The sequence below is a fragment of the Platalea leucorodia genome (genome assembly GCF_965183815.1).
Source record: "Platalea leucorodia genome assembly, chromosome: 5".
Taxonomy (NCBI): domain Eukaryota; kingdom Metazoa; phylum Chordata; class Aves; order Pelecaniformes; family Threskiornithidae; genus Platalea; species Platalea leucorodia.
In genome coordinates this window covers 69,739,681-69,752,875 of record NC_138827.1, presented here as the reverse complement: position 1 = coordinate 69,752,875, position 13,195 = coordinate 69,739,681, and the positions used below count along the sequence as shown (strand labels likewise).

General features: G+C 37.5%; 2 protein-coding genes across 3 annotated transcripts in view; one reads left to right on the top strand and one right to left on the bottom strand.

The window, feature by feature from the left end:
• DNAH7 (dynein axonemal heavy chain 7) overlaps positions 1-1,105 on the top strand; it is a gene marked incomplete at both ends in the record, with an annotated part of 120,494 nt that extends 119,389 nt beyond the window's left edge. Inside the window, 2 exons of the mRNA XM_082311447.1 lie at positions 375-478; positions 899-1,105. Of these exons, the coding sequence (XP_082167573.1) occupies positions 375-478; positions 899-1,105 (311 nt within the window). The remainder of the gene's footprint in view (positions 1-374; positions 479-898) is intronic.
• Positions 1,106-3,792: 2,687 nt separating this feature from the next.
• Positions 3,793-13,195, bottom strand: part of SLC39A10 (solute carrier family 39 member 10) — a 53,761-nt gene continuing 44,358 nt past the window's right edge. For both annotated transcript variants that reach the window (XM_082312474.1, XM_082312473.1), the window contains exons 8-10: positions 11,690-11,770; positions 9,658-9,848; positions 3,793-4,579 (exon numbers count right to left, since the gene is read on the bottom strand). In XM_082312474.1, the coding sequence (XP_082168600.1) occupies positions 4,421-4,579; positions 9,658-9,848; positions 11,690-11,770 (431 nt within the window). In that variant the 3' untranslated portion in view covers positions 3,793-4,420. The remainder of the gene's footprint in view (positions 4,580-9,657; positions 9,849-11,689; positions 11,771-13,195) is intronic.

Here is a 13,195-nt window from a genome sequence, read left to right as displayed (position 1 = left end):
AAATCTCCAAGTCTGGAAACATTAGAGCTGACAATCTGTAGTACATACAGAAAACTTTATAATAATGACAACTGTAAAAATTGTGTCCTGTACTTTGGAATAGTTTTTAACCTGTCACTCAAAAAGGCTGGATACACTATGATATCGCTAGACATTGTAACTTTATAAATCTTTATGGAATTGTCATAATAAATTGTAACACAGTATAAGATTGTATTCAAAGTTACTTGATCATCACTTGGAACACACAAAATTGACAAAAAGTCCCACACAATCAACTGGCAGCTAGCAAAGTGCGTTGCACTAGCTGCTGCTCTCAGCTAGAAGACGTTTTCAGTTTTTGTGTAATACGGTATCTTTTCCAACTGATTCAGGGGTCTACATTCAGGGATTGTTCCTGGATGGAGCACGCTGGAACAGGCAAACTAAGAAGCTAGGAGAATCTCATCCAAAAATCCTCTACGATACAGTACCTGTGGTCAGTATCTTTTGTTTGGTGACATTTTATAGTATTACATACCAACAAATACTGTAGAACTAATACTCTTAAGTTATAGTCTTGAAGGAAGTAACAGGGTAATTCTTTAAAAAAAAAAAAAACCAAAACAAATGAATTGAAATGTTTTGTGTTAAAATACAAATCAAGTGTCTGAGAGGAGCTGAGAATCCTCTGCTAATAATGACAGTGACAGGAAGTTTGGTGTTGCGTATTCTGGAAGAGGAAGCAATCTGATAAGAAAGAGGAAACAAGAAACGGGTTTTCATTGCTATCTGTTAAAAAGCAAGCAAAACAAAAACCCAACAATGTCAAAATGCTTTGGCCAAGCCAAGACTGTTTCCCTATTTTTTTTTTTTTTTTTAACTGAGATGAAAAGGATTATTTTATTCTTTATTGCAGATATGGCTAAAGCCGTGTAAGAAAGCAGACATTCCACAGCGACCAAGTTACCTGGCCCCAGTGTACAAGACCAGCGAGAGAAGAGGGGTCTTGTCAACTACAGGCCATTCCACCAACTTTGTCATCGCCATGACTCTGCCTTCAGACAAACCGCAAGAACACTGGATCAGACGGGGTGTGGCCTTGTTATGTCAGCTTAACTCATAAACCTATCACAATTTATGGAGGTAGGTGCACTTTCCAGATCACTTATAATGGATGCACGTCAGTCCTGAAACGCCACGTAAAAAGAGAAATCAAAATGAGTTTGTTTACAATGTTGCATTTGTGCCTTTCATGAGACTTGAAACAAAATACTAAAATACAAATGTGCACAATAAAACTTTATAAAAGCCAACAAAAGTATCTGCTCCTTGAATAATTTTATTTTCTGAAGGCTCCTTATTTATAAGGAACATACATAAAATGAACACAACACTGTTGACAATGAACAAAACAGCATTTGATCATTTCCAGCTTTATAAAATTTTAAAAAATGATTTAGTTATAACAAAAAGACTGATAGCTCAGCAAGTTATCTTATAGGACCATAATCACATTTTAAACCATAGACTCAATTGTTAATGGGAGGGGAAAGAAAAAAAAAAAAAATAAAAAAAAATCACACTGCATCTAGCAACTACAATATTTTCTAAGCATAATCACAGCGGATTGAGTGCAATGTGATCTACATCAAAATTCATATGGGATATGTCACACAGTGACAGCATTGTAATATACAAGTAACATTGATGCCCTCCAACAAATACAAGTTAAACAAGACTCTGGATTCAAGCAGAATGGAATGTTGAAGCCAAGTAGAAATGTAGTGGAATTGAGATTGTCTGTAACATGACTCAAAAGTGTACATTAGAATCATTTGGAATTCAATACTGGTGGAAACATATAGAAGAACTCACAGCTGTTACACTGCTCTTCATAACTTGTAATAAATACTAGAAAATAAAAGGAAACAACCCATATTTAATGAAAAATACAGTGCCTACCTTCAAGGACCATGTTTTTCCCTTGTCTGGAGATGGTCTTGGAAGGAAGTTCACTATTTTCCTACAGAGGCAGTGTATTAAGCTATAACCATATTCCAACTAATACAAAAGTAAATATACTACCTGAAATATAGAAATCTTCATTTGAAAAGAATTAAAAGAAATGAAATAAACTTTAAAAAATGATGTGACAAAATACCAGTTCAACCACATAATGACCCCCTTAATTCTATCGAGTATAACAGAAAAGGAAGATTAAGGGTCAGTTTAACACATAAGAAACATAGGTTGTTTAAACTTAGATCCTCAGAAGGTATCCAGTGAGTTAAGTCTCTTTGAAAACGGCGCTCAGTGACCTAACATGGGCACTATGAAAAAAATGTCACCCAGGATCTTTAAACTGCAGAAATTCAGTAATCTGAAGCTAACAACGGTGTGTTTGCTAATTAGGGTCCAACAGTAAATGTGTTTAAAGAACAAAAAAGAAAACCTGAGTTCAGAGCACCAAATGGCTGCATGCCCGAACTCTGGGCTTTTGGCTTCTTCACTGAAGAAACTGCGCCCTTCTTTGAAAATGGACCCTTAATACTGTTTCTTGATACTGCATTAGGAAGAAATACTGGCAAGAACCAACCGATATCTATCTTTAAAATACATGAGCTGCTCTCAGTAAAAACTAAATTGACCAATGAAGCTTCAAAAAGTAAAGGGCCACAGGAAATACACATTAACTTGAAATGGAATGAAGATACCAACTGGCTCTCATTAAAGGCGTTAGGATCAGTGTTTTTAGCAGCTACACTGGCACCAAGCAGACCGAAACAAAACTTGCGGCACATGGTCAAAATACAGCTTTCACCTGGCATACACATAAAAGAAGACAAACCGTATGTTTTAAAAAAGGCTACTACCATGCTTAGGACTGGTACTACAGAATCAACTTGCACTCCTGACAAACTCACCATTTTTTTTAAGGAGATGGGTACAAGAAGAACTAACTCATGTCTGGCAATATAAGCATATCAGCACAATCCGATCTAGGACAGCTGATCCCAGCAAGTTAAGGCCCACATTTTCAGTCTATCCTTCCAAATTAAACATACCACGGATCTATCACATCTGCTTTTTAATAATCTAATTTAAATACCAAAATTGTAAAAAAATATCATAGAAATGAACTCCTCTATGCTGGAAGTAGAAATCTTCTTACATACTCTCTACTGCCAGAAATGGCTGGTGCTACAATGTCTGATATCAAGGCATTGTAGAAACAGATTTTGATCTGATATTACAGTATTGTAAATAACCTACGAGTACGACATACATTCACAGAGCATAATTTAACCTTTGTGCCCAGGTTCAGTAACTAGCATCTTGCACTTTGGAGTGTTTTACATGAAGAGGAGAAAACATTCCAAAATAATTGTTTAAAAAATGGAGAAATTCCCATACGGATTCTCTGTTAAAAGAGTTTGCACAAATTCACAGCCACAATTCTTCAGTAGTTTATGCTGCAAGTGGCACACAACACATGTTTAGCATCTGTAAAAAAGAACCAGAAATAGCTCAATAACTCCAACATCAGGGATTTCCCCAAGCTAACACTAATTCTACTGCATTTTGCATTTTCCTACTAATATCAAGGAACAAACATCAAATAAATCTTAGTCAGGAAAACATCGTCAAACTGATCCTCGACAGAACGTAGCACTTTGCAGTGTATATTGCAACAGCCTGCCTTCTTACACATGAAGTTTATACTGATGGAGTGCAGCTTAACACATACGCTAAGAATTTAAACAGTGTTTAGGTTTTGGATTTCTTTTTTAAAATTTAAACTAGCACAGTGGTTTCCAGTCATGTGCTGCTGCTGTAAGATTTAATACTTCAAGTCACCACTATGCAGAAGAATCAGCACAGGATGAATACATATATACATACACATACATGCACATATATATATATATATGCATGCACATCTATATATATCTATCTCTCTCTGTATATATCTATACATATATGTATATAGATATATATACACACTACTTAAGACTTATGTGGCACTAAAAGCTTACTCAGGTTCCTTGCAGAGGTATGAATTTCAGCTGTAACATTTTCTGGGTTCTGTTCAAACGTATTAATGAAATGATATTTCCCCAAATGAGTAGATCACTCACTGTACTTTTTCTTTCTTAAGCAAGCAGTGCTTCCCAGTACACTGAGCTTGGCATTTACTTCTCATATTTAGTATTTCCTAATTGTCCATCACTTGAGTTTAGAAGATGCATTGGGTAATCTCATCTGATTTGAATTAGAAAAAAAGCAGAAGTTAATCTACATGGAAATGAATATACTGTACTTGTGTAAGTAGTGCAAGCCACTGCTCTTCCTCTGAGCAATGTGCATACAGTGAAACAGTGCAGACTCAAAGCCATACAGTAACATTATTGTAACCACAGTGATTACCAGAATTAGGTCAAAACTGGATGTCAAGCACAATTTTATCTTCGTAGAGGGCAATCACCAGCATGATGGCAAATCCAAGAAGCAGGCCTAGATTCTGAAGAATGAACTGCCCCACGGGACAATAACCATGCTCTTCATTATCTCCATCTCCATGAAGCATTTCTGGAAGCTAAAAGGAAAAATGATTTAGAAAGTTATTTCACCGCTATTCCATTTATACACAGACAAGTTTACAAGATGCTATTGTCCAGAATAAACACTCCAGGCTGTAGGTATAAAACCAATACACTAGGACAGCTGAAACTCTACCTAACCACTACATTTGATAAAGACATGATCACATCATGTATTTACAAAACAAATGCTAAATGCCTTTCCTTTTGACTTTTTTCTTAAGCTTTTACTGGATCTACTTGAACTTGAATTTCCTCAAGCTAAGGACCAGCCCAGCATTCTTCAAGTTCTGCTCTTTTGAGTTCTTTTATGCAATTAAAATTAAGTCATGCTCAAATAAACATAATAAAAAGCTTTGACTATTGCTACAGCAATTACATTGCTATAAATATACCCTTTCTAATGACTTTGCTGATTAACTTAGCCATTCATTTGTCATGTTATATGCTTACACATATTCACATACATTTCTCTCCTCTTAAATATGGGAATAATAGCTACAAGAAAGAGAAATTCTGTGCGAAGCTATAAAAAATTCTGAAAGCTCTGGACATTCCTTATATTCCTCACCTATGAAGAAAAGTCAAATAGTACTGACAAAGGCAACAACTAATAGTGAACTTGGAAGATGTAAAAATAAATCTTATGAAGTGTCTTACACAGACACCCATACAGAAGAGCAATAACTGAAAATGTTTTACAAAGAAATTAATTCAAGAAAGCATGAGGAAAACGAAGGAATTCCTTCAAGACACACTTACTTAGTACAGAAAAACATAATCGGAACAAAATGGAAACGTCAGGTAGTACACAGCACAAGTCTCTATTTATTGCCCTTCAATAGCTAGGCTACAATCGTTTTGGTTATTCCGAGTACCTGAATACTGCACAACAGACCATGACAAATTATCAGAGCATCAAATCTGCTAAAAAACCCAAATGTATTACCCGTCTGGTCTTGTATTACTGTATTTCAAAAAGATACGTAAAGCTGACAATTAACTTGACCCATTGAGTATTTAAATATTAAAAATATACCGGTGTGAAAAATGTTTATCACCTATACAATAGGCCAGGCAGCTTAACAGCAAGCGCTACACCAAATTACAAAGTCCTGTTAAGTCATTAAGAATAAATGGCATCTGTTCCAAAACCTAGGAAGAGCACAGCGCTCTGTCTCCGTAACTTCCAAGGTTTCTGGTCACGGACATGAAAAGGGAGAGTATGATGCGTAGAAGTGGAAGTCTTAGCTATGGACAGTGACAGCTGTTATTATATCCCCAAAACTGTGGAACTGAACAGCAAGAACAGACCCCTTTAAGACAGAAAAAAAAGTTATTTAACAGTAACCAGTACTATGGGCACACTCCCCATCACTGTCTTCAAAATAGTTATGTTTTACTGTTGCTGTATCTGAAGAGGCGTGCGCATGCTCTTCTTTCTTCTTCTCGGAGCCTGAGCGTGCAGGCAGAGCAGGCCAGTGCCACTTTGCTCTCCCTCAGCTGCAGAACGCCAGAGCAGAAAGGGTCCTGGAAAGGCTCTGAGAGGGAAGGAGGCTGTGCCCTGCGAGAACTTGTTACTGGGAAAAACCCCTCCCTCCATCTTTGAGAGAGAGTCCCCGCACACATCAGCACTGTAGGAACCTCTTGCATATTCACATTTACCTGGAGGCACATCTTGAAGTACCTCATTTGAAGAGGCACTGCCCCGCTGCTCTGCACAGTACTGCTTCACCGCTGATGTCTCTGCAGTGGTGCAGTAGCTAAAGGCGGTATAAAGGGGACTTCAGAGAGCGAGAGCAGCTTGGCAGGCGTGAAGAAGAAATTTTTCAGAGAAGCCACAGATGTTTTTTGAGATCTGGTGGAACATGCTCTGGATGAAAAAAAAGGCTTCACCTTAGCATTACTATAATGGGCTCTAACACTGCTGGTTATCTACTTTGACAGCATGTCTAAAGATTACTAAACTTTTTGCTTTATTAGCTATTGATGTGACCAATTTCAGGGATCCTATAAAGAGTCTGGTCCAGTCAATAGAAAAAAACACCCTCTTGAAGTTGAAAGCTTATAGTTTCAGACCTAGAGATATAAGGAACAAAAAATATAACAGATGATATAGATTTATTTTCCAGTAAGACATGATTCAAGTTGGACTGTGAAGGAATATAGGCAAATTCAATGCACCCATTCAAACCAAACCAGCAGTGTCAGGAAGGAGGATATTATGATTATTCTTCTGACAGTTATCACCAAATGAAATGTCATGAGAATCATGGAAAGCCTGAAGGATTTAGAAAGGCCTGAGTTTAGGTTCTACTGAAGAGGAGTATCCTTACCATTAGAAAACACGTAATTAGACAACCTTCAGGACAATTGGATGCAAAAATACCAAAAGGTCCATTCTCAGTGGGCTGGTGTAAGGCATGGATAGAAAACTGCACCTATGTGAACCTCTGTCAAGCTAGGGAGGGATCAGAATCTGTTCTTACTAAGTGTCAGGTAACAAGAAAATAAGGTCTTTGAGAGGGAGGCAGATTATGGAAACATCAAGACAAAAACCTGATGCAGTTTCAAGTTTGTCTTGCAGAACCTTTCCTGCTCTTATTTAGTCAGACCATTGGGCTTTGACTTGGGTTGCTACTATGATGACTGAGGAAAAGGACAAGGAATAAAAGAATGAAAATACTGCTTTCCTTTATGCGTGATGTCTTCAGTCAAAGTAAGTACAGGAAATAAATATCAGCCACAGGACTTACAAGCGAGTGATATTCCAGTAATTACAGGCTACTGTAGAACATCTGAAGTTGCATGAAGGATCACTCTCAACTACACAGACACTCTATTTAGCAAGCCCTGAAAAGGACTTATTTACCTTACAATAGATATAGCAGAGTATATTTACAAATTAAAGTTCTCCATAACGAAGTGAACTATCCCATGGTGTGATGGCCAATGCTTGCCTTCCATGAGCCCTAGTCATAAAAGACCTAATGGCAAGCAGGACTGAATGAGATGAGGGTCACAGGAGCAGCCTCCACCACTGTGTCCTACCTTGACCTGTGCTCAAGCCCCCATTTGATGACTACAAATGGGACTAACATGGGATCTTCAGAACCAAAGCTGAGTTTAAGAGAAAATTCTCAGATGTGGAGGATGCCACCTAGAAGCAAGCTGGAAGCCCCACCGACACTAAGTTTCTTAAGCACCAATGTGGCAGTAGTGCTGAACACAGAACTAACTGCAGAGGCAAATTTGCTAGAGGGCAGAATGGCCAAGACAGCTTCCGCCGATACCAGGAAATTCAGTGGAAACTGAACCCTTGCTTTCAGCGGTCTTCGCTCACGCTTCAGTGATACCACTGACACTGAGAAACCAGACTCAGCAGCCATGGCTTGGAACTGGCAACTATTGGCCACAGCAGGAAAGAGGAAAGGGATCTTCATAACCTCAGCTGCTTTAGTTGGCGCCAGGGAAATAATACAATCAGCCCACACCAAAGCAGACATCTGACAGCCTCACAGACAGTGATCTGACAAAGATGTGATGCTGTTTCAGTGAGAATTGCTGAAACCCGAAGTCTGTGTCTGTGGCTTAAAGTAACTGACAGATGCCTGCCTGCTTTGACAAGTCAGCCAGTGAGAGTCAAACATCACACATTTCATTCCCGCACCAGTTAACTTTTGAGGAAGCTGCTAAAAAATGTGGTTTGAAAACAGGATAGTCAGCACAAATGTATGCAGAAGAGCAGAACTAGCAGTGTAGGCTATCAGAGCTACCAGATAGGGCAACAAAATCTCTGACGAAATTTGAAGAAAATGCATGGTTTAAAATACTTCAGAACAGTAAAATATTCCATTTTACCCACAACTGAAAACTGAAACAGGCTGGTCCTCATTCCAGTAAACCCAACCCTCTATGGAGATGACATGAGGTTAAACAAAATCTCTACTGGAACATCACTCGAAGCCAGAACTCGCATTTAAGTATTTTTCTATAAGCTCTACGTATCCGCACCACGTGATTCAAGTAGCAATCTACTGATAATACGTATATGGCTACTTAGTCTATTTGAGGAGAAAAATAACAGCGGTGAGGAAACTCGCCTCTGCTTTAGATGTCTGTACTAGGAAAGAGTAGTTTGTGAATGAAGCAATGGAAATCCAGGGAGCCACTCCACAAAAAGCTGTCCGAACCCTTGTGAATTAAAGCTTTAACTAGGTTGCAGTTTCTAGTTTAATTGGTTAGTAATTTAATACAAGATCTGTGCTTAAAATCCAGGGAAGCGACGCATCTTTTTCCCTGTATATTAAAGCAGAAAGAGCATTACAAAATACCCCCAAAATGAAAACCGATCTCATCATCATTGCGCTTGGGAAAGACAAGTAGTGAGAAAATTGGCTTATTTAAATGCAGCTCTGAAGCTGCTTAGGAGAGAAATCAGGACTGAATATGGACTGATACCACGTGCACAAGTGCATTACTGCCTGAAGAATCTGGATCTACGGTGTACACACACTAAATATAATGTACCTATAGCTAAGTCCTTGAAGCTGCAGCATTTTTCTACCAGATAATTTTTTAAAAAGCTCATCACCACAAGAGCTATGTATTACCAGCTACTCATGCTAAGGGTTCAGACTAAGCTTTCCAGAATCAAATTTATGAAGATTAAGTTTTAGTGAAGAACAGTTCTAAATACTGGATTGAATTCCAGCATATAATGCCCATCCACAAAATGAGAGAATCATCCTATTTTTATTAGTAGGAAGTTATTATTTTTATTAGTTTATTAGTGGGAAGTGCGAGTATTTTTCCCAGCCCCCCTGTAGCTTTTGTATTTTAACTGGAGTCACTGGCAGATGTCGGTAGCAGAAACCCAAACAGGCAAGCAACTATAAAACTTCACTACATCTCTCAAAGTTATCTGCAACATTTTTCAAAGTCGTAGAACAGAAACAGCCATCTACTGTCCACAGATATTTTATGTGTTACAACAAAAAAAGTTCTGTTGTAGGTTCCATTTCAAGTTTTACGCACGGAATGCAAAAATGACACAGAATCATAACAATCTTACCATGTCAACCAATGCCACATAGAGGAACATGCCTGCAGTGATTGCGAAGATCCACAAGGTGATGTTATTAGCGTACTGTCCCACCGCCGTGCCTATCAGCATCCCTATGTAAGCCATCATGGCAGACAGGAGGTTGTACACGATAGCTTGCTTTACTGTCATACCTGCTTTAAGAAGCACAGCAAAGTCACCTAAAATGGAGACAGAACACAGGGGTTTAGTATCAATGCTTCTCAGGAGAGTAAGTAGATAAATTAGCCTACGTTTACTGTCTCACCAATTCAAGGCATTGCCCAAGTACAAATGCTGCTACAGAGGCTCAAAGGAAGACTGGGCAACAGGATATGACAACTCTTTTAAGAACTGTATTTATGTGCAGCAATCCTTTCATTAAAATATGATTTAAAGGTGCCTATTCATCACGCTTATTGTCAGAAAAATGATAGTGATTAATGGTTAAAGGTAAATTGAGGAGTCCAGATCTGGTCCTCCCACAAAGAATATGTCTGTGCATACAGACTTGTCTTTACTTCACAGAAGCTCTTCACGGCGCATAAAAGCAGAGGCTTAGTTTTGAACAACATCTGCGAAAATTTCTCTTAGCTATATACACCTCATTCTGCAAATTCAAGAGGAAGATAATGAGGCATTAGTCCCCACAGAAGGTGACAATGAATTTGAGAAATACAGCACTAGGAAAAGGAAGAGTTATGTTCAGAAAGAATGACTTCACATCCATGCTGAATCAGTTTGCTGGTTTAAGCCATGCCAGGTTAACCTGTTTTATTTTGAGTTCAGGACAGCTCTGCTAAAATTGCTGATTAGAGGTAGATGTTCTACGAAGATCTAAATTTTCATCTTGTAATCAGCTCTGATAGTTTTACTCCCTTTGAACTGAACTCTTGTGAACATGAGGAGTGGAAGATGATATGCAGTCATGAGGGTAATTAATATAATATTCTCATGTCAGATATGCTAGAAATTAATTGCTCAACCTAGAATCAAAACTTAGAATCAAAATAAAAAGTAGGTACAGTGAATTATTCACTTCTTATACAAGGTTAATTTAATTATGTTAACCTAGCACGTTATAAGCACACCAATATATATTGCAATCCTTTATATACTGCAGCAGCTTCACTTAACTAATGACTGTATAGCACCATTGTCAAACCATGAACATCTGCTCTATTATTTCCCATCTGTGCCCATTACTTACCTTATATTTAGTATCTGCCTATATAAAATGCTTTCACTCATCACCTCTAAGGGTTTTTGAAGTACTTGTTTTACCTTCCTTTTGATCATTCAGAGTTCGCAGCTCATCAAGTAAGCAAGCTGTGAGTACATACACAGTTTAATCTCACACAGTTTCACGTTACTGGCAAAAAAAGAAGACTTCTCTCTCTAGCTGCTCTTTTGTAAGTCTCAGGGTGCGCTAAAATTTCATGCAATGTGCCTTATGGCTCACAGGAAAACAACAGGTTTCATCACGGTTATCTGACCCCACGAAGAAATGCTTCAATTTAGGGCAAGAATCAATGGCACCAGCAACAATGCCTACAGGCTTTACCCTAAACAGTCATCCACACCTACTGGACTCAGCAACAATTGGTACAAAGCATCTTCTGAAGATCTCCACAGAGAACTTTACTTACGTAAACTTATGTTTACTTATGTAACTTTACTTAACTTTGTGTAAGACAATGCCACAGAGAGTAGTGTGAAACGCTTTCTATAAAATGCAGAGGTGTAACACCAAAATGTAAACTGTATGCTCCTAAAAACATTTTAAAAACCTGTTCAAAAAGCTTACAGAACTGCTGTAACTAGATACCTGCCAAAAGAATCCTGTATTAATATTCTCATTATGTACTCTGAAGCAAAATTGCTCCGTTACTCTCAAGTTCTGGTCACCCTTGCAGCATCTGCATTGCATTATGCTTATCAAGATGAGTATCACAACAGCTTTTACATACATATTTTCTACAGATGAAAAGACTGAACACACCGAGTTTATATAATTAGTTACCTAATTCATGAGGAAGCTCATGACAGAATACTGCTATAGATGTACTAATTCCTCCTGTCAGTCCAGCACTAAAAGCTGCTCCTAGGGAAAAAAAAAAAAAAAAAAAAAAAAAGATTCAAATGATATTTTACTATTTTCAAGTCAGAAAATTTAATCAACAGACTTCCCAGAGATGACACCCTTCGGTTAGAATGCATGCTCTAATATTTTTTCATTATGTCTGTGTCCTGTCCGTATATAAACTGAAAATACTGTAAGTAACCTGGATGTGCATTACCACTGCATACTTTATTACTCTGTTTATCTGAAAGACAAATCCTGGGAGAACACAACCTAGCAAATCAAAGACATTAAGGCAACAAGCTAATAAACAGCACCACTTTTACATTTTTAGGAACTCTTAAGTACATCAGGACAGTTAAGAATGCACACAAGCAACAGTCTAGCTCTCTGCTTTCCAGGTTGGAAATCCAAACTAATATTTAACCCATAACCTCTCTATTTCCTTCATGTTTATTTGTAGAGCACATATCAGCAACATTAATAAGCCAGACTTGGAAAATAATAAGGAGAAAAACATTGGCATAAACCTCTTTCAGTAACTTTTGTGTAAGCTAATTTAATTCAATCAACTTTAAGTTCATACCTTAAATAATTTGAGATAAGAAAACTGGTATTAAATTTCTGTACTGTAGCAGAGAAAGGCACAAGAAGAGCCTGCAGTGAGCAGTCAAAACAGGCAAAAAGAGAGTAGAAAGAGAAGACATATTCTGAAGACACAGAGGGAATTTAACTTTCCCCTGGATTTCTCAAAACTTGATATATTAAAAAGATGAACATGCTTTCTAAAATCTACATTTTACCAAAGAATCAGCTGTCTGGGCTTGAGACAGGAATATTTAGAAATGGAGTTTCAATACAGTGAAGTTCTCAACAGATGGCGTAGTGATCCTTTTTGGCCTTAGAAGCCACTGTCTAAATGCCTTACCTTAATGTGAAAATGAAGCAAAAAGTTAATTTTTATGGAGTTCAATTTCTTTAGAAATTGTTTGGAGAAAGTGGAGAAACTATTAGACTCCATTGTTAACTCCGACCCTAGTAAGTAGTTTATCCCCCATCCTTCAAACTGGGTATGTTCCTTCTGCTAGTAGTTCAGAACCCTGTGTACTCTGAGTAGCTACCTTAGTAAAAAATTAAAAGTACTCTCACCATCATTTTGACTTGTATGGCATATATTCAAATTAATGTGTTTTACAGTTCAAATCACATTTAGAGGTTTATGTGAATCAAAGTTGATTTAATAAATCTAATAAAATCTGTTTGGTACTTCAATTTCTTCTGCATTTGGCTAGAAATAGATCTATACTGACCATAAGCCAAAACAATACTTTGCTCAAACAAAAATTAAATTATCCTTGGTAGCACCTATTTTTTGGTATTATTTCTGTAACCTGACTCATTGTACATTTATTATTTAAAAGTACTGTATAATTCTATGTATTAATA